General features: G+C 45.6%; 1 protein-coding gene across 4 annotated transcripts in view; it reads right to left on the bottom strand.

The window, feature by feature from the left end:
* The window catches only part of lrp1ab (low density lipoprotein receptor-related protein 1Ab), a 256,132-nt gene extending 230,237 nt beyond the window's left edge, over positions 1-25,895 (bottom strand). For all 4 annotated transcript variants that reach the window (XM_063208181.1, XM_063208183.1, XM_063208182.1 and 1 more), the window contains exon 1: positions 25,292-25,895. In XM_063208181.1, coding sequence (XP_063064251.1) covers positions 25,292-25,367 — 76 coding nt within the window. In that variant the 5' untranslated portion in view covers positions 25,368-25,895. The remainder of the gene's footprint in view (positions 1-25,291) is intronic.
* Positions 25,896-26,183: the final 288 nt, after the last annotated feature.

Below are 26,183 nucleotides of genomic sequence, written 5' to 3'. Positions count from 1 at the left end.
GAGCTGTTATTGACCATCAAGGGGCTTGGGGGCCCCAGCGGCTGCCTGCCTAGCCTGGTGACAAGATGCGCCTCTGAGTGGAAGTACTGTTACATATGTAAATAACAATAAGTATGATATTACATAGTTCCAGCTGTGTGGCAATTACATGTGTAACAATACTTTACTTGTGCTTTGTATGTACCACTCTGCTGGGGTGACTGTGGGAGCTTCTCATCATCACACAATACAAGCAGCAACTGACAGCATTCAACAGTGTGGTGCGAGAACTCGTCACCTCTTAAGATCACAGTGAGCGAAGCCATGACAAACAGAGCTGTGACACTCACATCAGTGAGAAAGTTAACAGTGCCCGGTCCCCGTGTCTGCCAACAGCAGCTTGTGTTTAAATGGAGGGCAATGAAACCAGAGAGGAAGCTTTCAAGAAATGTGATGTGATTTGATGTGACGCCTCAGTCACATAGCGATGAGTGCAAGGCATCTGGCATTTATACGTTTTGGGCGAGTGATGACATTTCACATTCCTGTGATTTTTTCTAAACACAAAAATCCCCTAATTACTGCTTTTGGTACATATCGCATGTTGTGTATATTTATCTTAAATCCTAATTACATATTATATATAGGGCCTATATTGTGTTTGTTTATACCTGTGAATGTGGCTTGTACTGTAATATGAAACCTCATTCTTTCTCTGGGACATTCCTGTTTGCTTTCACCCACGTACTGCAGCACACTACACTTAAGTGCCACACTACACTTAACTGGCATGACACATAAACACACTCAGCTTGGCAAGCGTTGAACAGATGCGCGAGGGGGGGGAGTCATTAAATATGAATGTGACACAGCCTCACTGTGCCGACCCAACCCAGCACCCAGGAAAAGTGTTTCGCTGGTCTGGCCTACTTTGAAGAATGAGTCATAATATTTACCGAGCGCATACCTGGAATGCAGGCAGAGGCTTCACACGGCTGGAGAAGAGGGGGGTCAGTAGAGGCTAGCACATGGAGAGGGAGATGAAGAGAGAGATGAAGAGAGATGAAGAGAGAGAGAGAGAGAGAGAGAGAGAGAGAGAGAGAGAGAGAGAGAGGGAGAGAGAGAGAGAGAGGGAGAGAGAGAGAGAGAGAGAGAGAGAGAGAGAGAGATGGCAAAAGAGACTGAGACAGAGAAGACAAGGAGATCAGGAAATCAAGACACCCAGAAAAGGGGAGGTTAGCCATTTGACATCTATAGAATTCATGCCTGCATGGTTGTCGGCTTTCAAGGAAAGAGGCAGCATAAAGCTGCTCAAGGATTAGCCTACCATAAAGCTTTAACATAAAACACAGCCCGAGTTTTTATCTAGTGCAGTCTGCAAATATTCTACCGGAACGGACGTTCCGCAATCTTACACAGGAGTCTCTTAAAGAAGCTTCAGCTCTTAACACAGATAGAGTGTCTGTCTGTTGAAAGAGAACTTCTGGTATTTTCTACAAGATTCTCTTCAGCAGCTCTGTCTGAATTCCTTGACTGAGGGTAAAAAAACATGTGCTTTTAACACAAAACACTATTTTCGGCTTCCTCTGAACAGTCTTAGCTGGGTACAGCCAGCGTGTCGTGTTTCAGTCTCATAAAGCCATTTAACAGCGAACTTCACAAGTTTCGAGCCACATGCGCGTCGTGCGAGACGACGATACCTTGAGGGCAATCTGCCTGCCACACTTGATAATAATTCCAGGCACAACTGCATATCAGTCACAATTTCAATTATAGTGATTAAGCCATTAAAAGCCATCTTACATGGCTGCTAAAACATTTTAATTATTAGCTGCTGTGTTAATTGACTTTAACAGAGTGATAATGATCCCCTGCTTTGCTCATGTTCATTGTGATGCCGAATAATTGGCCTGACAAATGCTTGGCGTGTGTGTGTGTGTGTGGTGGTGGTGGTGGTGGTGGTGGTGGTGCGGGGCGAAGCGGTGTTGACATATTCTTCTTCTGAGAGGGATATATGAGCTGATATTTAGCCTGGCATTCAAGACTGTTAAAATAGGAATCACTGACTGAAACAATAGCTAAGAGTTGTGACAAATGGTGTTGGAAAAGGAGGTTTACGAAGAGGAGTTCACAACCAAGAGGGACAACTGAAAAGTAGGCTAGGCCTAGTGAGAGGTAACTGGCCACAGAAATGACAAAAACGAGGGATGAGAGACAGTGAGGAAAAAGTGGGGATGGGAGTAGGACACAGGAAAAGATGAGCAGTAAAGGGTGAAAGAGAACTATGATGAAGGAAATACTTAATTGGGATGAGAAAGAGCACATCAAAGGGAAGGCTGGGAAAATATAAATAAAAGAGGGTGATGGAAAAGGACAAAAAAGGAGAGGGGTGAGAAAGGCAAAAAAGGGTTCGTCATGAACCCTGTAATACAACAGCCTGGTAAGGCAACAACTTGTGCTACTTATTTACTTCAGCTTGACACAGGATAACCACTCGAGAGACAAGAGACATGAGAGGGTGAATAACAGAAATATGGAAAAGGACAAAGACATTGAAGTGTAATGTGGAATGGGGTGATAAAATGAGAAGACAGGTATGAAAGATGACAAAAGAAAGAGAGGAATGAAGAAGGGGCGAAAGAATGAGAGGAAAGGGAGAAGGCAAAGGGAATAAATGGAGATGAGCAAAGACAGAGAGAAAGGGGGAATGAGAAGAGAGGGGGAGGTCTCTCCTCTCCTCTCCTTGTGTGCATCCTAAAGGAGCAGCCACCCCAAATCTGCTTCTCAGCTCAGGCAGCCATGACCCATTTTCTATCACTCACTCACTCACTCTCTAACACCCCCCCCACACACACACACACGCACGCACGCACGCACGCACGCACGCACGCACGCACGCACGCACGCACGCACGCACGCACGCACGCACGCACGCACGCGCGCACACACACACACACACACACACACACACACACACACACACACACACACACACACACACACACACACACACACACACACACACACACACACACACACCACTCCCGCACCCCCTTTGTTCCTGCCTCCCCCCTTGCTCCCAACTACCCCAAATCAACTCCAGATCTCAGCAGAACATTCCAGCACCTTTTAATTGATTTCATGTGGCGAGGCTCTCCTCTCCAGTGCAGTAGGATGTAGGCCTGCCTGCCTGCCTGCTTGCCTTCTCAAATGGGAGCAGTAGTGGGGTTTAAGAGGAGAATTTTTAAGAGGTTCTGGAGTTTAAAAGATGGAGAGGGTGACAGTTGTGATGATAGATAGATAGATAGATAGATAGATAGATAGATAGATAGATAGATAGATAGATAGATAGATAGATAGATAGATAGATAGATAGATAGATAGATAGATAGATAGATAGATAGATAGATAGATAGATAGATAGATAGATCGAGATAGAGGGTGCAATATTGGTACTAGTTTGAATTCTAGACTTATGTGTACAGTATACTCAGAAAAAAGTATGTCTGTTTAATTTAAGTCAGTGCCTGAGGGACTGCAAGGGTGGAAGCTGATTCGAGAGGGTAAAATGATTATGTAGCAGCAACACTGTACCTTGAAGATCAACTAACCCCGAATTACCATGCCACATTGAAACTTCAAGTGCTTGTGTCTGCCAAACGTGTATAATAACACCGCCAAAAGCCGTATATATTACCTCAGTTTCAAAGTTTGAACAGTTTCACTTGGAATGCTGACTGCGTTTTCATTCCAAGTGCTTGAGCACTATTAAATAATTCCTTTAACTGGAGCAGTGCCCGGGCGCAGCATTTGCACAGAAGTAGGTGTCAAGATAAAGAAAATAATCAAGCAAACACGCCTTAGCTTCACCTTACTACTTCAGTCATTTGTGTGCACTGTGTGCAGTCTGTGCCACATTTCATTGGGGGTTAGCGGCCTGTCCTGTGTGGCTTGAGCATTATTAAATAATTCCTTCAACTGGAGCAGTGCCCGTATGCAGCATTTGCACAAAAGTACGTTGGGTTAGGGCTGGGCAATGTGACGATATATATCGTTATCGTGATATAAAAGTGTACCTTTCTCCTATATCGTTTATATCGTGATAGTAATTTTATCAATTTTATACAATTGAATATCATTTCATTACATTTCATTTTGTCACAATACACACTATAAGTTAATGTAACTGTAAAAATAAGAATAAAAAGATCAATTTTAAAGAAAGGTTGTTTTGCGACATGGAAAAATAAAGAGCAAATAAAGAGAATAACTGAAAATGTATGTAATTGTGCTATATCGTGATATATATCGTTATCGTGATATAATGTAATCCATATCGTGATATTGTTTTTTTTCCATATCGCCCAGCCCTACGTTGGGCACAGACGTCAGTTGGTACAACCAACCACAGCGAATATGCATTAATTAATTAGTAATTGGTAAGCAACAGTGTTGGGCAAGTAACTCAAAAACAGTAATGCATTACTGATTACACATGTTATTGTCTTATCAAAATAATCCCTTACACTACAATATTACTATATTTAAAATGTAAGGTATTACACTACTTTTGCATAACTTAAGTTACCCTCGCCAAAATAACTTAATATGTATCTCGCAATTTACAGTGCAAGTCAAGCTCATGGATATGCAACTAGCATACTGCAAATGACAGCTTTTACAACCTGTAATGCCTTACATTACTTAGTTACATCAAAAAGTAATGCCTTACAGTAATAAATTACTTTTGTCACCAGTTACTCCCAACACTGGTAAGTAATGCACTGCCGTAAACATGCTTACTATAGTCAGAGATTCTTTAAGTATATAGAGATATGCCAATGTAATAGGTTGCTATGGGCACCTAACATGACCAGGTTCCGGTCTGCCTAAAGGGGCGTGTCATAATACTCCTAGCATTGAATAGAACAGTCCTTAGTTCTGCCTAGGTCTGCCTAAAGGGGGATTTCCCCCCCTCCCCCTTGCAATAATAGAACCCGGAAACAATGGGCCAATGGAACCTCTCTCTCTCTACTCTCTCTGCTATAGTTGTATTAGCTGTGATTGCACCACCCTGGCGTGTGCTACTACTAAACCATCATTGACCCACGTGTCAAGATAAAGAAAGCACTCAAACACACACGCACACCCTTAACTCACAGGACATACTTTACAGCCACACTGTGTAAGCTCAGCTGTGACACATTTCATTGAGGGTTAGCGCGGCCTGGCCTAGCTTGCCCTCTGTGGCTTAGGGGTCAAAGGTCACCATACATCTACCTGACCCACACACACACAGCTTGAAAGACAAAATTAGTGTCCTTTCCCCTCTGCATAGGAACTTTCACTTTGTTAAGTGTGTGTATGTGTGTGTATGTGCATGCGCGAGCGTGTGCGCGTGTGTGTGTTGCACGCATACACAACACAAACCTCACGCAGAAACTTGCTGAGTTGTAATTAGACCCAGGGGAGTTTTCTTTTAAACGTGATTTTGCCAAATCCCAGTTGTTAGCTGCATTTCAAAGTGCCGCTGGAGAATGGAGTTGAAACGCTCCAGAAAAGTACAAATTAAAAAGCAAACGCGGACCGAAGCAGGAGAATCGCTTGTTATTCCTCTTTCTCCTCTTGTAGCACATCAATTATTCAGTGCCAATGTGTTTAAAACGCGAGGCTAGACTGAATATAGCGGAGCTAGCAACAGGACAAAGGACAGAACAGAGAGATACATAACACACATGTCAAATGCTGTCTGGGAGGGCAGTGATAGGCAACCAGAGGGAAACGCTGATTAAGAGAAATGGCCCATAAAAAGGAGGGAGAGAGAGACAGACAGACAGACAGACACAGAGAGAGAGAGAGAGAGAGAGAGAGAGAGAGAGAGAGAGAGAGAGAGAGAGAGAGAGAGAGAGAGAGAGAGAGAGAGAAAAAAAAATATATATAGGGAGGGGGAGTCAAAGAGAGAGTGAGAGATGGGGAGAGAGTGAGAAATGGGGAGAGAGGGAGAGATGCACAGATAAACAGAGAGAGAGAGAGAGAGAGAGAGAGAGAGAGAGAGAGAGCAAAGCGTGGAGCAAAGCGTGGAACAAAGCATTCTCTTTGGCCATCTTTCAGTGCCGTTCGGACTGGACTGGCCTGCTGAATCAGTCAGTCAATGGGAGCACTGTGCCATGGCGGCTCCAACGGAGCTCTGCCTGCAACCCTGCGTGTCCTGTATCACCATGCACCATTTGCCAGCTTGCTGCACACACACAATAGGCTGCTGGTACCCCCACATAGCCCCTGCTTTTGCTGCTCTCAACCCCCCCCCCCCCCAATTCAGCCCCAGAAACCCCCAACTCCATTACCCTCCATCCCCATAACCACCACCTCTGGTACACCCACCCACATAACTCCTGTTCTACTGCTCTCAAACCCCTCCAAGCCCCAACTCCATACCCCCCTCAATCTCCATACCTACCCACCACCACTGTGCTAATCCACCCTGTTCCTTCTCAAAAGAACCCAAGCGACCAGGGCAGAGCAAGCCGAGGCAGACAGTCACGGTGGCTGATCTTAAGGAGGCACTTAGGGCATGGCCACCAGACTCCCTCTTCGCTTGCCTTTGTGACGGTCTCCCTCTCCCTCCCTCTCTCTCGCTCGCTCTCTCTGATGTCACGGCAGAACACAGGGGCTTGTCATCGGACCACAACCCAAGAGGGGGCCAACCGATAAGGTCCTTGCACACAAGGTCTGACGAGGACAAGTTAGGACATACATAGTACACGCAGCCACAGAGGGACATAGCAGGTTAGCACAGGCTATAAGAGAAAGGACTTAGGGAAGTGGGTACAAGTGTCTTTACATGTCTGTCCTGGAATAGTCTTCCACAAGAAATTCAATGGAATTGTGCACAGGGTCTGCCGAGGACAATGCTATGTATACAGGGGGGCCTGCCCTGACAGGTTATAAGGGCTTTATAACAAAGTCCACAGACCTATGCCTCGTGCAAACTCTCCAAAAAGCAAACAGTTTCTGGCCGACTGATCGACCAATCGTCGTGTAATGGTGGATACTAGAGTTGCACACAGCTAAAAAGAAGTTAGGTTAAGTGGGGAGAAGTGTCTATGTCTATCTAGAAATAGTCTTCCAAAACAAATGCAGGAGAATACCAATGGTAGATACTAGATATAGACAAAAGTTAAGGCGGTAGACCCTGCCGTGGCCATCTGGTAGGGCACTTGCCTGTCATGCGGCTGACCCGGGTTCGATTCCCGGCCCGGGTCCATTGCAAACCGCTCCCTGTCTCTCTCCCCATTCACTTCCTTTCTACCTCTCGTACTGTCCTGCCCATAATGAAGTCTAAAAAAAGACCAAAAAATATCTAAAAAAAAAAAAGTAAGGCGGCGACTACAAAGGGAGAAACAATAAGCAACTTTAAAGGGATCTCTCTATACAGTTCATCATGACGAGACAATTCTGCCTTCAACCTGTAGGGCATCCAAGTAAGGTAAAAACAGTACTCTGTTTCTGCTTTAATGAGGGCTTGAGTCTCTTTCCAAATCCCAGCAATCAGACTGCTCCTCATTAGAGGAAGATCAAAGGGAGCAGACAGGCACATACTGTGTGGCACTTTCATAACCTGGAATAACCAACAAAAAAAACAGTAGACGCTAAAATTAAATAGTATATTTCTGTACTCTGAATTATGTTGCACTTCTACGGTCTTTCCCCACACATTGTAGGCTATTTTCCGGTCTATGTCTTTTTGTACACAAGTCGCTATGGATAAATTCAGTGCAAATATCAGTAAAATCAGCAATGATGAAGGAAACAGTGATCGTTTACAAGCATGTCTGTGCCTTGCCTTAAAAGTCCACATGCTGGGGTGAAATTTGGTCAGCTCTCGGAGTTGGAGACAAATTCCACAAATGACTTGCTATGCAGCGTCATAGAATTGCTTGTGAAGAGTATGTGTTATAGGGGTCCACGCACTGCACTCAAACGAACCCAACCCCACATGTGCACACACATGTATACAGTATACATGCAGTCATATACACATGCATGTACACTACAGCAGTGTTTCTCAACTGGTGGGTCGCGACCCAAAAGTGGGTCGTGGAGGTAGGGGTGGGCGATATGACGATATTATATCGTGAATCGCGATATTGAGTAAAATATCGTCTCGAATCTGCCAAAGTGGAGAAATCGTATAGATCGTCTTGCAGTGAAGATGTTTATCATCAGTATCAGAGTGACGTTTTCTCACTTGTGTTGTTGTCTTCACTTTATTCTTTACATTATTGTATTCCACTTGTACACTTTATGAGAGTATCATCAGTGTGTTAACATTTTATTGACTGCAAATTACAAATTGCAAGTATATGAAAGTTGTTTTTTGTTGTTTTTATTTTTTGGATGGAAGATAAAAAAAATCGATATCGTGATTTCATGTAAAAAAATCGTGATACAACATTTTTGCCATATCGCCCACCCCTACGTGGAGGGGTCATGGGTGTGTCGCGGAGCCTTGGGATAAAAAAAAAACGTAATTCTAAAAAAAAAAAAAAATCCAACTTTTCCTGCAACAATTTACAACTTTCTTTTGATAGGCTAGTGAACTCTGTGTCATCTGTTGTCATAGATACAATCTGAATGTTTATGTGAGATAGATAGCGTGCAACCAGTCATTCGAGTCTTGGTTACATTTTGAGAATTGCATTGAATAGACTTGAACGCTAAAAAAATTGGGTCGCGACCGAATGAGAGTGGAAAATGGTGGGTCCCAAGACTGTTCCAGTTGAGAACCACTGCACTACAGTATATCACCAAAGTGAGTACACCCCTCACAGTTTCTGCAGATTTGTGAGTATATCTTTTCATAGGAAAGCATTAATGATTAGTGACCTTTTAACAACATATTTAACCGCTTAAATTTCTTGTTCACTCAAAAAAAACAAAATACAGCCATTAATGTTTGAACATGTACTTACAAAAGTGGGGCCAGTTGCCCAAGGCCCAAGGAGAGAGGGTATGTATGACAGATTGTAGGCCTATGTATTGAGAGGGAGGCCCTTTCATATTATTTTGTCCTGGACCCAGTCAAGGCAGTCAGCAGCACTGCATGTGCACTGCGGCACACACACACAAAAACGCATACACACACACACACACACACGCACACACGCACACGCGCACACACACAGCAACAATTTGATGGAAAATGGTCCCAGATTGTTTTGCTGAAAGTTTTCAGATTTGTGTGCGAAATCTGTGTTTAACAGACTCACAAATCAGCAAGCTTGACTATTTACTAAGTGGTTCCAGCTTCGATCGGGGATTTCAGAGCTTTAGAGCTTGTCTCGTCAAAAACCCCGGATGGCTGTAGATCATTTAGCCTGGTGGCGTTGGTGCGATGTGTTGCGTCATTACTTTTCTTCTGCTCTCTGCTCTGACCAACTTGGCACCTCAGCCAACCCCCATAGATCATGTGAAAGTGAAATGACTTCCAGAAAATACTTTTTACTGCCGCAATTATGGCGACCATAAATCATCATGAAAACGCTGATGGGGGTGAAATGAAATGAAATTCTGCATAGCGCTCGCTGATATGACGCAAGATAACCCCAATGCGAGTTAAATAAGTCACACTTCACTAAACCAACTTTTCCACTCCAACGATGAAATACATACCATGTAAATATTTCCAGTGAGGTGTTTATGCAGAAAAGTATTTGCTAATCAACGTTGTCTAGAGTAGTACTCTGTGCTCACAGAAAAGCAATATCCGCATAATATGCATGTGTGATATATATAGGCTATGCTCCATTTTCCAGCTGAATTGTAAAAACACAATTTTATCCATTGAAGACCAAGTAGCTTATACATTATGCATATCCTGGTAAGAAACGGGGACAAAAATAAATAAAATGGATACAAACTGTAAAAAACATCTTTTAGGATTAGTTTCATTCAGCCATTACCTTCTGATGGGATAAGTATCTGAATAATATTGCATGTGGATTCAGAAAGAATGTCGTGAATGAAAACTGTGTGTGTGTGTCTGTGTGTGTCTGTGTGTGTCTGTGTGTGTCTGTGTGTGTCTGTGTGTGTCTGTGTGTCTGTGTGTCTGTGTGTCTGTGTGTCTGTGTGTGCAGGATACAGACAGACTTATGAAACAAGGACAGGTGAGAGTGTGAGTTATGACCAGTGGGCTCCACAGCGGCGGTCATCAAAAGGGTGTGACAGCAAGTTGCCATGCTTGATTCTGACCTGCTTTGCTCTTCTACAACTAGGTTTTAGTCTGGACACATGACTGATCTTCTCCATATGCCATAATCCCAAGATATATGTCAAGATAATGTCAAGATTGCTCTCCGTTGTGGTACCCAAGTGGTGGAACTGTCTCCCAGAGGCAGCAAGACTAAGCACATCTCTTGCAGCCTTCAAGAAACAACTGAAGACCTTCCTCTTTTGAGAGAATCTACTAGACTAATGCTGAGCTGGCCTTGCCCCAGGGCAGCTCTTGACATGATGTTTAGTTTAGTTTAGTTTGTGTGTGTGTGTACTCGTAATTTACTCTTTAAATTTTTTTTTTTTTTAAATAAATAAAATAAATAAATAAAAAAAACTAACCCCTCTTTACAACTGCACTTGTTGTTCTGTATCTCTCCTGTGCACTTTGTATTTGCTTGTGATGTTGACTTGATTATGTCCTCTTTTGAAAGTCGCTTTGGCTATAAAGCGTCTGCCAAATACAATGTAATGTAATGTAATGTAATAATAATCAGACTGGTATACTGCCCTACAAAGGCAAAGTGCAATACCTACGCCAACATTGACAAACTGAGAAAAATGCCTTCAAATCCTTGGGTCGGCTGTTGTTATTGCAAGTTTGACATAGCAATATCTCTAAAGCAAGACAAATTTGACCATGAGGCTTTGTCACAAAATAAGGGAAGTGTGATGAAGACCTAAACAGACTCTAAACTGAATCTTGACAAAAATATGTAGTTACTGCACTTTACCTTTGTAATTGTAGGTTAGTCCGAAGCATTCTACCAGGCAACGTAATGTAGCATTTAAACATGTCACACATTCTATAACAGTGCTAGAAGGATGACTGGAGGTACATGTGTGAAAAGAGGTCAGTTTGGAGGGTAATTAAGGTGATCTGAACAGCACCTGACGCACATGCACACACGCGCACACACACACACACACCATTTCTGAGGTAGACCATAACCAATCCCAGTGCCCAAGACCCTCCCCACGCACGCACACGCCAACGCACATACGCACGCACACGCACACGCACGCACACACCATAGGTGAAGAGTTCACCGGCACAGACAGGGCCGAGGAGGGGAGGGGAAGAAGGCTGGGCGCTGCAGGCACAGGCCCGGCAGGATGACGATCCCAAATGCGATTCTCACACATCCGTGACGGGTATGAAGCAAACATAGTGCATGGTCGCAACATCGAACCAGCAGCACTGTTTGCATTTGATCTTTTGGAGAGAAAAAAAGTGGAGAGCAGGGTCTGAGCAAAAGTGAATGAACTCAAAGTAAGGCATTATCTTCCCTCTAACTGTACTGACTTACTGAGTAACTGTCAACACTGCTGTTCAAGGTAGTCGTGTTACATGTGCATGATGTACAATGTATGGACAGCGTACAGTACATCATTCTGTCGGGAATTCCTCCTTTCCATTGAACCATAAACATTCCAGCTCCATTTCCCTGAGTTCTGGCTCCCCCAACTACAGTAAATCGCCGTTTTCCGCCTACCCAGCACCAATCGCCTCCTCCGATGTGTCATCACCAATACATTATGGAGACACCAATTGTTATTACTGTATTTCACCCCCACCACACACACACACACACACACACACACACACACACACACACACACACACACACACACACACACACACACACACACACACACACACAATCACCTCCCTACATTCCCACACACACACTCCCTCCCTGAAACCACCTGCCCACCCACCACACACGCCCCGCTTTACCTCCAGCCTCTCCAACATCAACAAACAACCCTCCTTTCATCTCGTCCCGGCGCTCTTAACCTCCACACATGTAGAGGTCCACGCACGGGAGAGATAAAGACATTTCCGCTAATCTGGCTTTAGCCTCGCCGACTCCGGGATGCAGCGCTGAGCCGCATAGGTCACACAGCTGGGAGAGGAGAGGAGCGGGAGAACTAGCTGGGAAAAAGGGGCGGGGGAGAGAGAGAGGGTGTGTGTGTGCGTGCGTGTGTGTGTGTCGGAGGAGCGACCTTTTTTGCAGTTGTTGGTAAAGCTCCTGCTGTGCGACATAATGACATTACATATATTATCCCTATTCCTTAGACTACTTACTACGCCAGGGACAAATCCCTGCTCAGTTGCCATCATTACAACACACAGTACACCACTGGCAGCTCAGCACAGCTCATCCCATCTCCTCTCCTCTCCTCTCCTCTCCTCTCCGCCTCTCTCTTTCTCTCACTCGAGAGTCTGAGACTTGGTCTCGTGAAATAGGCGAACCATGGTCCTACCGTGGCGCAAATGGTAGGGCACTCGTTTGCTATGCGGCCAACTCTGGTTCGACTCCCGGCCCGGGTCCTTTGCCGACCCTTCCCCATCTCTCTATACCCACTTACTTCCTGTCACTACCTTCACTATCCTGTCAAATAAAGGCGTCGCTCGCCTCGCTCATGTCGCGCGTGGTCTATTTGTGCGGGGGGGGGCGTTGGGAGGCTTGTGATGAGGCCAAGGGGGGCATTTGTTCAAAAAAGGTTGAGAACCACTGGTAGCAGCTCAGCTAGACGGGTAGCCCAAATCGACACGACACCTGGCCTTTCATCAGTGTTGCCAGATTGGGCTGTTTCCCGCCCAATTGGGCTGCTTAGGATGGCCGTGTACGGGTAAAAATGGCATTTAGCAGAAAAAACGCTCAATTTTTGCCATAGAAATCAATAGAATTGGGCGGGATTTTGTGCTTCTTGGCGGGTTTTGAGCATGTTTTGAGCCTCATCTGGCAACCCTGGCTTCCATTCCTCCAGCAGTAACACATTCATATTGTTGTTGTTGCTTTTGCTGTTGTTGTTGCCTTCTTCCTGAGAAAGTGTTTCATGAATGAAAGCCAAATGGGAGGAGAGAAACATAACACAGCATCCAGCAACAGACAGATGGATAAACAACACCCCCCCTTAAGCAAGCAACCAACACTTCATCATTTCACTTCCACAAAACAAACACACTACACAAATGGAAGAGGCTGGCCATGAGGGTGAGAGGAGAGTGTGTGCATTTCTGTTTAAAATTAAACTCGTTATTATTATTAGACCAAGCCGTCACACACAGCAGGAGGTATACAAACTCAAGTTGCAAGAAGAACTACATTATCAGATTTATTGAGAGTTTGCTGAGTTATGTAATAGGTGTGCGCCAGAGAAAGTTACATAAGCACGTACAACAGTATGTATATTTTCGCATCCGGTTTTGATTAAAAATAGCGCCAACCCCTCCCAGTCCCAGGACACTTAATTAACTGCCTTGTTGCAACTCTAATATTGGGAGTTCATGTTTTTGCCGTAACGAGGCAATGAGGGAGGATGATGTGCAGTTGCGGAGCGAAAGACTACACAGCACAAGGAAGTAAGTGCCTTGGGTCTACGCCACCGCTGCAGGACATTCACAGTCACATCATTGCATCACTTAATTGGCTGACTGGATGAAAAGAAAAGACTGAATGGGTTGGTTTGTAACTGGGACAGGATTGCATACTCTAATCCCAAACTATTAACTAAGGTAATGTCACTTTATTTGTACCCGAAGGTAGATTTGGTTGCAGGCAAAAGTAGCAAAAGCTTACACAGACAACACAGTACTGACACAAAACACTTGCACCAACAGCCCAATGCTAATTGTACTAATACGTACTTTCTAAGTACTATTATATTAGCTTAGCTATAACCGGACTGAGGACACGAGACACTGGAGACAGTCAACCATTTAATTAATGACCTTGATCACATAGATCATAACGTATATACATACAGAACCACACCCACTTCCTGTGGGGTCCTTAACCTATGGTATCTGATGAGGTACACACAGAACCTATTCAACGCTCACGTTACATCTCCCCCCTTTAGTTACTTATCCTCAAATCATTTACATTGAATATCATTCCAACATTACATCTCTCCCCTTTAGTTAATTATCACACAAATCATTTACATTGAATTTCATTCCATGCTTTCTTTTTCTTTCCTCTCTCATGAACTTTCATTTCATTTTTTTTTTCATGAACTATTCATTTAAATCATTTTCTTTTCCATGAACTTTTCATCTTTTTTTTTTCATGAACTGTTCATTTAAATCAGTTTGTTTACCTAGGGGTCGGGGTAGACTGCCCGGTTCCCCAAGCTGTGCAGGGTTTATTATGCCCTGTGTTCCAAACCACAGCTTTTGTTTTACAGGTTCAGTCTGTTTGGTGGTCGGATGGTCCGGCCCACTCTTGTCTCTGGTTGTGGAACGACTCTGATATGAGATCGGGTTCTCCTCAGGGTGCCTGAGGGCAGGTCAATGTTGTATGACCTGGGTGTCTGAGCTGGACCACTCACCGTTACCCTGTCCTCTTTTGAGTTCTTCACCCAGACCTTTTGTCCTGGCCTGAGTGCTGGTCTTGCCTTTGTGTTGTGTCTTTTGTTGTACCAGGAGGCCTGTTGCTCTTTTACCTCCTGGTCTTTCTTTCTGAAGGCCTGCAGGTCAGGCCACGCAGGTTGAAGTTTTCCCCTCGCTGACCGGCAAGGGCGTCCTGATGTTGCGGCCCATCAGGCAGCTGTGCCGGGGACGAGCCGTGCGCCAACGGAGTGGCCCTGTAGGCCATGAGCGCCTTGTGGGGATCTTCTCCCTTCTTCAGAAGCGATTTCACCGTCCTCACCGCCCTCTCAGCCTCTCCGTTACTTTGAGGGTAGCGGGGACTGCTGGTTGTGTGTACGAAGTCGTAGTCTCTGGCGAAGGCTGCAAAACTCCGCTGCAGAAAAAATTGGGGGCCGTTGTCACTGACAACGGTCTCTGGGACACCGTGACGGCCAAAGATCGCCTTCAGCTTGCCTGTCACGTGAGCTGTGGTGGTGGAGGTTAGATTTGCCACTTCTATGTAGCGTGAGTAGTAGTCTATGCACAGAAGATACATTGCATTTTCCCACTGAAAAAGATCCACTGCCACACGCTGCCATGGCCTCTCTGGCAGCTGGGTTGTCAGCAGTGGCTCTGGTGTATTGTGGGTCTCCTGTGCACACGTTACACAGTTTCCCACCCTCTCCTTGATCTGTTTGGACAGACCTGGCCACCACACTGACTGCTGCGCTCTGGCCACACACTTTGTCATACCTTGGTGACCCTCGTGGATCTTGGCCAGCATTTCCTCCTGCAGTGTGGCTGGGATGACGAGTCTTTCGCCTTTCATCAGCAGTCCGTCTGCCACCAGCAGGTCCTGTTGGTACTGCCAGTACAGCTGCAGTTGTGGTGGAAGTGCCTTTTTGTTCCGGGGCCAACCTGTTTGCACCATACATTTGAGTCTTTTACACACATCATCTGCATCTTGTGCCGCTCTGATCTGCACTAACCTCTGCTCTGATGCTGGCAGGTGCTCCATGATGGTGTTGATGGAGACACACACATCCTCCTCCAGCTGCTTATCCTCTGGCGTGGGCGGCGCTTGGATGGGTGCCCTGGAGAGCGCGTCCGCTGTGACCAGCTTCTTTCCAGGCACATGCTCGATCGTGTATGTGAAGCGAAGCAGCCGCAGCCTGAATCTCAGGATGCGGGGTGGTAGGTCATCCAATGCCCTACTGCCCAGCAGGGAAATCAGAGGTTTGTGATCAGTCTGTATTAAAAAGTCCTTCCCTATCAGGTAAGACTGAAAACGCTCGCACGCCCAGGTCAGCGCCAGCGCTTCCTTCTCTATCTGGGCGTATCTACGCTCCGTGTCTGTCATGCTGCGCGATATGAAGGCTACTGGCCTCCACTCTCCTGACTGCTGCTTCTGTGATAACACTCCCCCTAGCCCAAAGGATGAAGCATCTGCTGCTACTATAGTCTCTCGGTGCAGACAGTACTGGGCCAGGATTGCTGGCGAGCTGAGTTCTCTACGCAGCTCGTCGAATGCTCTCTGCTGTGCACTGCCCCACACCCAGTCTGTGTCTGATTTGAGCAGGTCTCGAAGTGGCTGAGTGAGCTGTGCTATACGTGGGGAGAACTTGCCCACGTAGTTGACCATGCCCACAAACCTTTTTACGTCCGCAGCATCCTTGGGGGTGGGCATCTCTGTGATGGCTTTTATCTTTGCTGGATCTGCTTGTATGCCCCTCTCGCCGACGATGTGGCCCAGGAACGCCACCTCGCTGACGGCGAACTGGCACTTTTCACTGTTCAGTGTCAGCCCCTGTTCCTGGAGCCGCCCCAACACCCTGTGCAGCCTCTGGTCATGTTGCTCTCGAGTTGACCCGAAGACCAGGATGTCATCAGCATGGCATACAGCCCCTTCTAGCCCTGTCAGCATCTATGTCAGCCGTTTTTGGAAGTGCTCAGGTGCTGACGATATGCCGAATGGCAGTCTCTTGTAGCAGTATCGCCCGAATGGCGTGATGAATGTAGTGAGTGGGACTGATTGTGGATGTAGGGGTACCTGCCAGAATCCAGCTGTAGCATCCAGCTTCGAAAACACCGTGGCCCCAGCCAGCTTGGCCAGGGTTTCGTCGACAGCTGGCAGGATGTGTCTCTCTCTGCAGATGTACTCGTTCAGGCGAGTCATGTCGGAGCAGATCCTGATTTTTTCCGTTGGGCTTCGGAGCCACGACCATGCCCGCACACCAATCTGTAGGCTCCTCTATGGGCACGATCACACCCATTTTCTCCATTCTCTGGAGCTCCTCCTTGACCTTGTCGTGCAGTGGCAGAGGTACACGACGTGGTAGTGACAGTGCAAAGGGCTTAACATTGTCCTTTAATTTGATTTTGTACTCTCCTGTGAGGCAACCCAGTCCTGTGAAGACCTCGGAGTACTGTTTCTTCATGTCATTCTCAGACTCAACTACACTGTCCACTACATGAATCAATTTCAGGTCTGAAATGGCTGGCAGACCCAGCAGTGGTGTTGCTAGCTTTTGCACCACATAGACAGGCTGTACTGTTGTCCTGTCTTTGTATGTCATTACTGCATTAAACTGACCTCTGACCTGAAGTGGTTCGTTGCTGGGTCCCACACAGTGGTATGGATGCTTTGGTGAGTGGGCCATGCAGTCTCTCGGAGTAGGCAGCGCTTGGGATGACGGTTGCGTCCGCACCTGTATCCAGCTTGAAGGTAAGTGACTGTCCATTCACTTTCAGTGTTTTCGTCCATGCAGGTTTCCTCCCTGTGGACACTGCACCCAGGAAAAGTGTCCCCTCTTCCTCTGCCTCCAGCACTGCGCCTATCTGCTGCCCGACTTGGCAAACGGCTGCAAAAATGCCCCCTCTTCCTACATTTCCAGCACTCAGCATCTCGTGCAGCGCAGTTGTTCAGGGAGTGTGGCGGCCCTTTTCCACAACCGCCCACAGCTTTTCTGTCTTCCTTTTTGAAAGTCCTTTTGTCCCTTTCCATAGGACATTTTCCCTGTCTGATTGTCTCTGAATGTCTTTTTCTTAAATTTCAGCAAGTCCACATTCGCCTCTCTTTGTTCGCTAGCCATAGCCTCCCGCACCACTGGCTGCTGCTTTTTAATTTCTTCGTGTTGGCGAATTGCCGTGATTGCCTTTTCCAACGTTAATTCATTGTCCCTTTGTAACTTTTCGGAAAGTCCGTTGTGTTTTATGCCAACGACTAATCTGTCTCTGATCATTTCGTCTTGCAGAGGGCCATATTGGCAGTGCTCAGACAGTTTATAAACTGCCGCGATGAAGGCTTCAGCGGTTTTCGCCTGCCTCCTGGCTACGCCTGTTAAAGCGCGCCCTTTCATAAATGACGTTGTACTTGCAAATGAAATATGTTGACAAAAGCTGCCCTCACTGACTGATACTTGTTAACGCTCTCGTTCTGCTCTGCATCAAAGACGAGGGTTGACAGAATATCGTCTGCCTTATCTCCCATGGCATAAACTAAGGCATTCACCTGGTACTGTTCATCTTTCTTGTCAAGTCCCGCCGCCACGCGGAATCTTTCGAAACGACGAATCCAGTTCGGCCATGTGGAAAAGTCCGAGAAATCAAAGTTGTCCGGTGGGGTTACCGGGAAAAGCGATTCCATCCTTATTTCGCTGTGTTCCGACACGCACTTCTGACACCATGTACTAATACGTACTTTCTAAGTACTATTATATTAGCTTAGCTATAACCGGACTGAGGACACGAGACACTGGAGACAGTCAACCATTTAATTAATGACCTTGATCACATAGATCATAACGTATATACATACAGAACCACACCCACTTCCTGTGGGGTCCTTAACCTATGGTATCTGATGAGGTACACACAGAACCTATTCAACGCTCACGTTACACTAATGACAGTGACAAAGGACAATAACAAAACAAAACAAGGACAACATAAACAAAAACATGATGACAAGCAGACAAGTGTTCCAAACAAGGATATAAAGAAGAAATATTTCGCACTACCCCACCAGTCACCACACACAGGCCATCACAGCGACTACACAACCAGAGTCAAGTGGATGGAGAAGACTGGGGGACTTTTCAAAGTGTGCAGTGCACTGTGCAGTTACTTTCACATTAAAGCATAATAGGCTTATGCTGTAAACCTTCATTATTGGGGTTTAAACAAAAGCTGACCCTTATATGGCTATGGCCAAACTTTTCAGGAACAGGAGAATGTGAATGTGCACAAATCTCTCTCCCCCTCTCCTTCTCTCCCTCTCCCAAATCACAATGCACTGGTCTGCACGGAGTTTTGACCATTTCTGGCAGGAGTGGATGACAGGGTGAGGAAACACAGACGTTGCTACGAGGCCTCTGAGCTCTGCTGAGGCTTGTGCCGAGTCAGACTCCACCATGATCCAAAGCAGACACCAGCATCCGGCCTTCAACTAGACACACTGGACTGGACTGAAGGGATACTCTGTCCACCAGTTTAAAAAAAACTTCCACATACTTATACATTTAAGAATGGAACAAATCTCTGGATTAATGTTTCGGCGAGAGTCATCTTTCTTTAGTAGAAGACAAACTGGGCTCTGCCAGCAAGGATACAGAGTTTACAAACCACCAGCTGAATGCCTACATGATGCATGTCTAAGAATGCAACACATTTCTGAGGTAATGTCTGTATGGCAGCTATTTTCACAAAGAGCAAAAAAAGGTGACAATGAAGGCTACATTTTAAAGCCATGAGCAAACAGACGTAAGAATGGAATTAACTAAATTCCACATTTCCATACAAGTATGTGGGTCAATGAAATTTTAGGAATAGCGCACGTCAGGGTGGTGCAACCACAGGAAAAACCACTATTGTATGGATAAAATGATTCCTTTTTTACTTTTAGTGGATTATCTGAGAAACATATTCACTGCCATATATTAATTACCAATTACTAATTCATTTACAGGCATTAGCTGTGGTTGTGCCACCTGACATCTGTTCCCCAAAAAATGCCATGAATACCGAGCGCCACAAATTAATCAACGGCCATACATACGGTACATGTCAATTGGAGATAGGGGTGGGCGGTATGGCCAAAAATGTATACCTCGGTATAATTTTAGCCACGGTATATATCACGGTATATATCACGGTATTGTACATTTGTGTATAAAATGTTAAAATTAAGCGTTTTGTGGCAAAATGACCAAAACACAATTTTTTTGCATTTTATTTTTTGGAAATGACTGGTCAGACATTGTTTTATCTTCTATGTGGGCATTCTTGTCATTCAAATCATTTGAAAACATATTTTTAAACTTTTAATCTATAACTATAACTCTACATCTACAGGACACAATGCACTATTGCGGTAGACGGTATGAGACAAAATCTCTATCATTGATGAAAAAATACCGCACACGATATTATACCGCGGTTACCGCCCACCCCTAATTGGAGAACACACCTATTACTTGCGCTGGCCCAATAGTCTTTGCCCGTGGCACCACACAATGCTACTCGGTCTGTGGTAAACACTATACACATAGCATATATTGCATAAATCTCTCAACCCTCAAATCATCATGCCATCCAGTCCCTCCTAACAACACCCGCACAACCTGGCAGTGGCAGTGGCACCAGAGACTGCCTGACCAAACACTCTCCAACCCCCTGTGTTTTTTTGTTTCTTAAAAGATTTTTTTGGTCTTTTTCGACTTTGTTTTGATAGGACAGTGTGAGAGGAGGACAGGAAAAGAATTGGGAGACAGGGAGGGGTCGGCAAAGGACTCAGGCCAGGAATTAAACCCAGGTCAGCCACATGGCAGGCGAGTGCCCTACCGGTTGGCCACGGCACGGCCGACCCCCTGTGTTTAATACACCGAATCAAATGTCCGGTGATTTCCAATGATTTCAAAAGCTTGGCTCTAGCCCACTGGTTACTTGTCAAGGGTCAATTTGGGAATGCAATGCATGTGTACACACAAAAAAAGCACATGTTTCTGTTAGCACAACGAACTAAGCTCGTTTATCAATACATGTACCGGGCATCTCACTGTTCAGAACAAACTAGACTAGGAACTTGAAGTCGAGACAAGTTTGTCTTGGCCTCACTTTTATTGTGTGACTTCTTGTACTCTCAGGCAGAACGGAGTCAGGGGGAAGAAGGAACTCAAGTGGAGGGAGGGAGAGAGAGAGAGAGAGAGAGAGAGAGAGAGAGAGAGAGAGAGAGAGAGAGAGAGAGAGAGAGAGAGAGAGAGAGAGAGAGAGAGAGAGAGAGAGAGAGAGAGAAAGCTAGGCCAGGCTGTCTTCCCCCCTGGTCACATATACATCCTGGATTAATGGCCTTTCACTGGCCAGATGTTCTGCTGAGGAGGGAGAGGAGGAGGAGGAGGAGGGAGGAGGAGGAAGAAGAGGAGGAGAAGGAGGAGGAGGGGGGGAAGAGGGAGAAGAGGACGAGGAGAAGAAGGAGGTAGATGGGATAGGAGGAAGAGAGGAAAAGGAGGAGGAGGAGGAGAAGAGAAGAGGATCAGGAGGAGGAGGAGAGAAGAAGTGGAGGAGAGGGGGAGGGCGCTGGAGGTGGGAAGAGAGTGGGGCGGGGGGAAAAGAGGAGGGAGGAGCAGCCCACTCCTCTCCGGCCGCTTGAGCCTCTGCCTCCTCTCCTCCCCTCCCCTCCCCTCCCCTCCCCTCCGCTCTGCTCTCCCCACCAGAGACCTCAGCTATTTCCTCCTCCCCCCTACTCCATACTCCGCACCCCCTTCCCCCTACTCTTACTACTCCTCACCTCCCCCCAAAAACCCAGATTTCCCTCCTCCTTCCAGCAGCAAGGCAAAGGGGGTGGGTGAAACGAATCCCAATGCTAGCTAGGTCTACTCTCATCTAGTTTGTATGAAAAGGGCAAATCCTTCTGTTAAGTCTATCTACTTTTTACTACACTAAGGAAAGGGCAAATGCTTATGTCTTCTTGACTTCTTTTTCTACTGTTTGGGAAGCGCACAATCCTAAAGAAGCTAAAGGTGCACTCTGCTCTTCTCTGTATGGATCCTTATGTTAGGTCCGCACTCCTCTCTTATCCTCTCCTCCGTCTGGGAAGGGAATATCTCCATACGTCCTCTCTTTTCCTCCCCTCTGCATGGAAAAGCAAAATCGTAAAACTATATGGGTCTTGTCTCATCTCACCTCCTCTCCTCTAAACAGCACATCCTAAAGCTCTAGGTCTCCTCTATTCTGAAAGGGCACATTCTTATGTTAGATCAGTGGTTCTCAACCTTTTTTTTTTTTTTTAACAAACGCCCCTTGCACCTCATCACAAGCCTCCCAAGGCCCCCTTACTACAAAAAAATGTAAATGGACTAATGCCCCCAATGACAACTAAGCACCGCCCCCTCTCAACCGTATCCTCAATGCCCCCCTAGCGCTCCCCAACGGCCCCCTTGGGGGGCTGTACCGCCCCCGTTGAGAAAGATTATGTGTATCTTCTTTCCTCTACTCTCCATGGAATGGGCAAATCTTAAAGCTGTAGATCTGGTCTCCTCCTTTCTCCTCTCCTCTCCTCTCCTCTCCTTTCTCCTTTCTCCTTTCCTCTCCATGGAAAGGGCAACTGCATTCTTCAGGGGAGACTCCCATCAGGACGGGACAGGCGGACCAGATCTATCCAGAGGCGTGCTGTGCTGATGCGCCCCGCACAGCTGTGCTACATTAGCCCCCGTGCAGGAGGACACAGACAGACATTTACTTGGCATTCAGGCGACAGGGCAGTGTGGAGAAGGGCAAAACTGATTCACAAAGCACATTGTTTATTTACACTCTTCTTCAGTTCCTCCCTATCCTTCTGTCTTGCATTTACGTACATCTTGTACTTTATTTTTTATTGCCTTTATTGCCTTTATTTTTGATAACGCATTGAACTGCCTATATGCATGAAAATAATCATGTCCATTGCCTTCACAACGTTTTATCAATCGCCTACACTGGTGGTTCCCCAACCTTTTTTGTCTTGTGTAACCCCAAAGCTTTAATATATTCCTGTAGAAATGCAATGTGACTAGGCTCCATACATTTGTTATCATCATCAAATGTTTTCCACATAGCCCCTATAGTCTGTTCATGGACCCCCTTGTGCTACCCCCCATAACCCTGCCTGGATGGAAATCACTGACCTAGATGTATGATGACCGTAACACAGTTAAGGTAAAACCATGTGAAGGCACTGATAGTGTACTGCACAGCTAGGTCAGCGTTTCAATGTTTCAACAGCGTTTCAATGGGGGAAAATATTTAAACAAGGGGAGAGGCCCCTGCATGCGATCTGGCACCCATGGAGGTGTTTCTTGCAAGTCTGATGAAACCAAAAGCCAGCTCTAGTGAAAGCTACTGTAGTGCAGCATTTCTCTGAGCAACGCAGTGCAACTAGCCAAGCATACACCATGGTCCACTCCGTAAGCTGTGCAATTAAGACTTCTGGCATTCTGTCTGTCTTTTGGGAAGGACAATTAAAGGAACACAGCAGTCACGACGACTCATGTACTGTAGATCTGGCTGTTGTTTAACATTTAAAAATGAAACTGTCTAAATTTGTCCAGTTGAAAGAACCATGTGCGCGCACCATAAGCATTCACACGCGCACACGCACACACACACACGGACATGCACTATGTGAGCTATGTAGTGACCAGAAACTAGTAAGATTCCACAGCACACTTCTCTTGTAAATGAAGGTCAGACTTTGCACCCTGACATTAGACACCTTCATATTGTCACTTTTGGGAGAACTTTCTGCTAAATAGCCTACATTAATACTGCAGTGGTTGACTACTTATTTATGAAGCCAAGACATAAAGCCTTTTGTTGATGGCCAACAGCAAGGTCCATGTTTGAAGGACCCACTTGTCCTGGCTGTACCCCAAACCCACGAGTGCATAATGTAATGTATGCAGATGTAATGACAAAGTATGTGGGCTATTTAACATTTAGTTGGTGTAGCCTACACAGCCCATTCTCTTATAAAGCTCAATCTATAGCCTATGGTCATAATGGCCATCAAAAACAATGTAGTATGTTGTTACTTATGCTCTTCATGCTCCATTATGCTGGGGGTCTGTTTTAGAAATTCAGTTCACTGACAATATTTTTAGGGAAATTATATGGAATGAGTTCACCCGAATATGTGACCATCTGTGATTTGGAGGGAAAAGTGTCTCGTCATGTCTTAAAGTCACCCATTTAAGTGCCAGTGCCACATTCAACTGTTTCCTGCATCCCACGTCCAACCGCTAGTCAGAAAGGAATCGTACCACTTGGAAAAAAACAGCGGGGGAGCAGAATGTAGCGCTGTTAACATTTACACATCTGTCAAACATTGATGCGTTGTATCGAATGCTGATCAATTCTACGGCAACGTTTTGACGTTACATTTAGAGCAGAGATCACTGTTGTTACCATTACTGCCATGGAAGGCCATTAGACAATACTTGGGGGGTATTTCAATGAGGGGGTCTTTCACACCCGGCTCTTTCAGGTGCAGACCGAACCATGAGCAAAGCCTTCAAATGCAAATGGAAAACCCCGTGAATTCAGGGATGGCTCCACAAGATCATAGATCTTCATTGTCCAGCCAGTGACCCGGTTGAAATGGCAAGTGCTGCGTGAATTTAAATCAAACAGCCATTCAAAGCATTCGCCAAGCAATCGGCGTGATTTGTTAGACCACATTCAAGAGGCAAGACAAGAGACTACGCAGCTCGTATCTGTAGCTTGCATGATGCGTTCTGGTTTTGCTAGCAAAACGCTCCGAATCAAACATTAAGCTCAAATACCGTAATGCAAATGATGTTTATCCTAAAGAGCCGACGACAGCCGTGTGACAAGACAAGGGGCAAGCAAGATATTTAGCACTGAGATCTCAGGGGAAACGATTGCGCCGAGGCGGCGACATCAGGGTTGTGAAACATGCAGGCCGTTGCCATTCCTTTGTTAGAAGTATGCTTTACAAATAATACATCTGGAATAAGCCTGTCATACTCAACACCTGCAAAACACACTATTTATCCTCAGTTACAGTACGTAGATGTTGTGTACGACGCGGTTTCATCACCACGTCTCCCAGATAGCTAGAACTCACCCAAACAATAAAATGGGCCACATCAAAATTAGTCATTACGCATGGAAACGTCCAACTACAAGTACAAACCCATTCAATTTCATCATGCCAGGTTGCTTATTTACGCGCTACTTTGTCACCACAACTGGTGCTGGAGGGTTATGTGTTGCTGGTTAGCGAATGCCAGATGTATTGTCAACAATATGCAAAGACGCAACACAAAGTGTTGGAATCCTATGGGCAGGTGAAACAGAACGCTTGAATATGCGTTGTAAAAAGTTAAAATGCTTAGAGTGGCATCAAAATGAGTAAAGTTATACTCCTAATGGCCTATTAAACCAGTCTCCTCAAGTCACAAAATAGACCAGGCTTCAATGGGAACAGTTACAAATGGCTATCTATGGCTGTGCTGTTGTGTTGCGTTGAAGCTCTCACAGGCTGCAAATGTTTGTCTGTTGTGGTGCTCATACTTGTTGGTGTTGCTGTGTGTTCCATGAATACAGTACACAGTTAATGGCAGGGTGCATGATGCATGTCATTCAATTGAGATTTATTTAGGTTTTGTTGAGACTACTTACCATCAATTGCTCCTGCAGGAGCGAAGACCCCCTGACTGAGTACAAATCCAAAGAAAAGCAAGCTTATCGCCCACATCTCTGAAATTCAACCTGCCAGTGCTTGTTGATATGCAGAAGGCGCTGGATAAAATGACACAATTCAACCGCTGGACTCAAAAACCTCATCCGAATCTCTAGAATGGTCCGTGTGCTGAGATTCTTTGCGCCTTTCCAGCACCCACAGCAAGTGGCTAGCAGAGGTAGGTTAGCTTTTCAGGCAACAGTATGAGAAACATAAAAATATCTTTCGATGAAAGGCTTTGGAAGCCTTGCAAGGCGCCTGGCTTGTACTAGGACACCGTCATGAATGTTGTTGGTCGCTCATTTCCAGCATGGTACCACAAAATAAAACTGCATTCAAATCTCTGTTGTAGTCACTTTGGTGACCAGTGAAGAAAAAAAAGAAAAGAAAAAATATACAAGGTGTTTTCCACGCGTTCCAGACTGCGGTGTGCTGAAAGATTCTTTTGGAAAACAAAAAATTAAAAAGCAAACGCCGCCTACAGCGCCTTTCACCCACCGCCTCTGATGCTGGTGGTTCCAATTTGAGTGAAGGGTGAACCAGAGCTGCTCCACAGTAGACTGCTCTATGACGTCACCCACAATGATGGACAACCAACGCGGCAGTCTTCCTCTGCGCAGGCGTTGGCAGCTTCTCTACTCCACCGCCTTCTTTCATTGTCTGGGTAGAAACTGCCTTGCTGAGTTGCCATCATGGATCTAATTTGATTCCACTCCATTCTGACTTAAAAAATTATCTCCTCTGTTTCACTGTTCCACCAGAAAACTGAATGTCTGGTCAAATTTAAGTCAGTTTATGTCTAAGCACTTTTAAACATATCAGTTTACCACA

Source organism: Engraulis encrasicolus, chromosome 10 (assembly GCF_034702125.1).
Source record: "Engraulis encrasicolus isolate BLACKSEA-1 chromosome 10, IST_EnEncr_1.0, whole genome shotgun sequence".
Lineage (NCBI taxonomy): Eukaryota > Metazoa > Chordata > Actinopteri > Clupeiformes > Engraulidae > Engraulis > Engraulis encrasicolus.
This window is presented reverse-complemented; position numbering and strand designations above follow the sequence as displayed.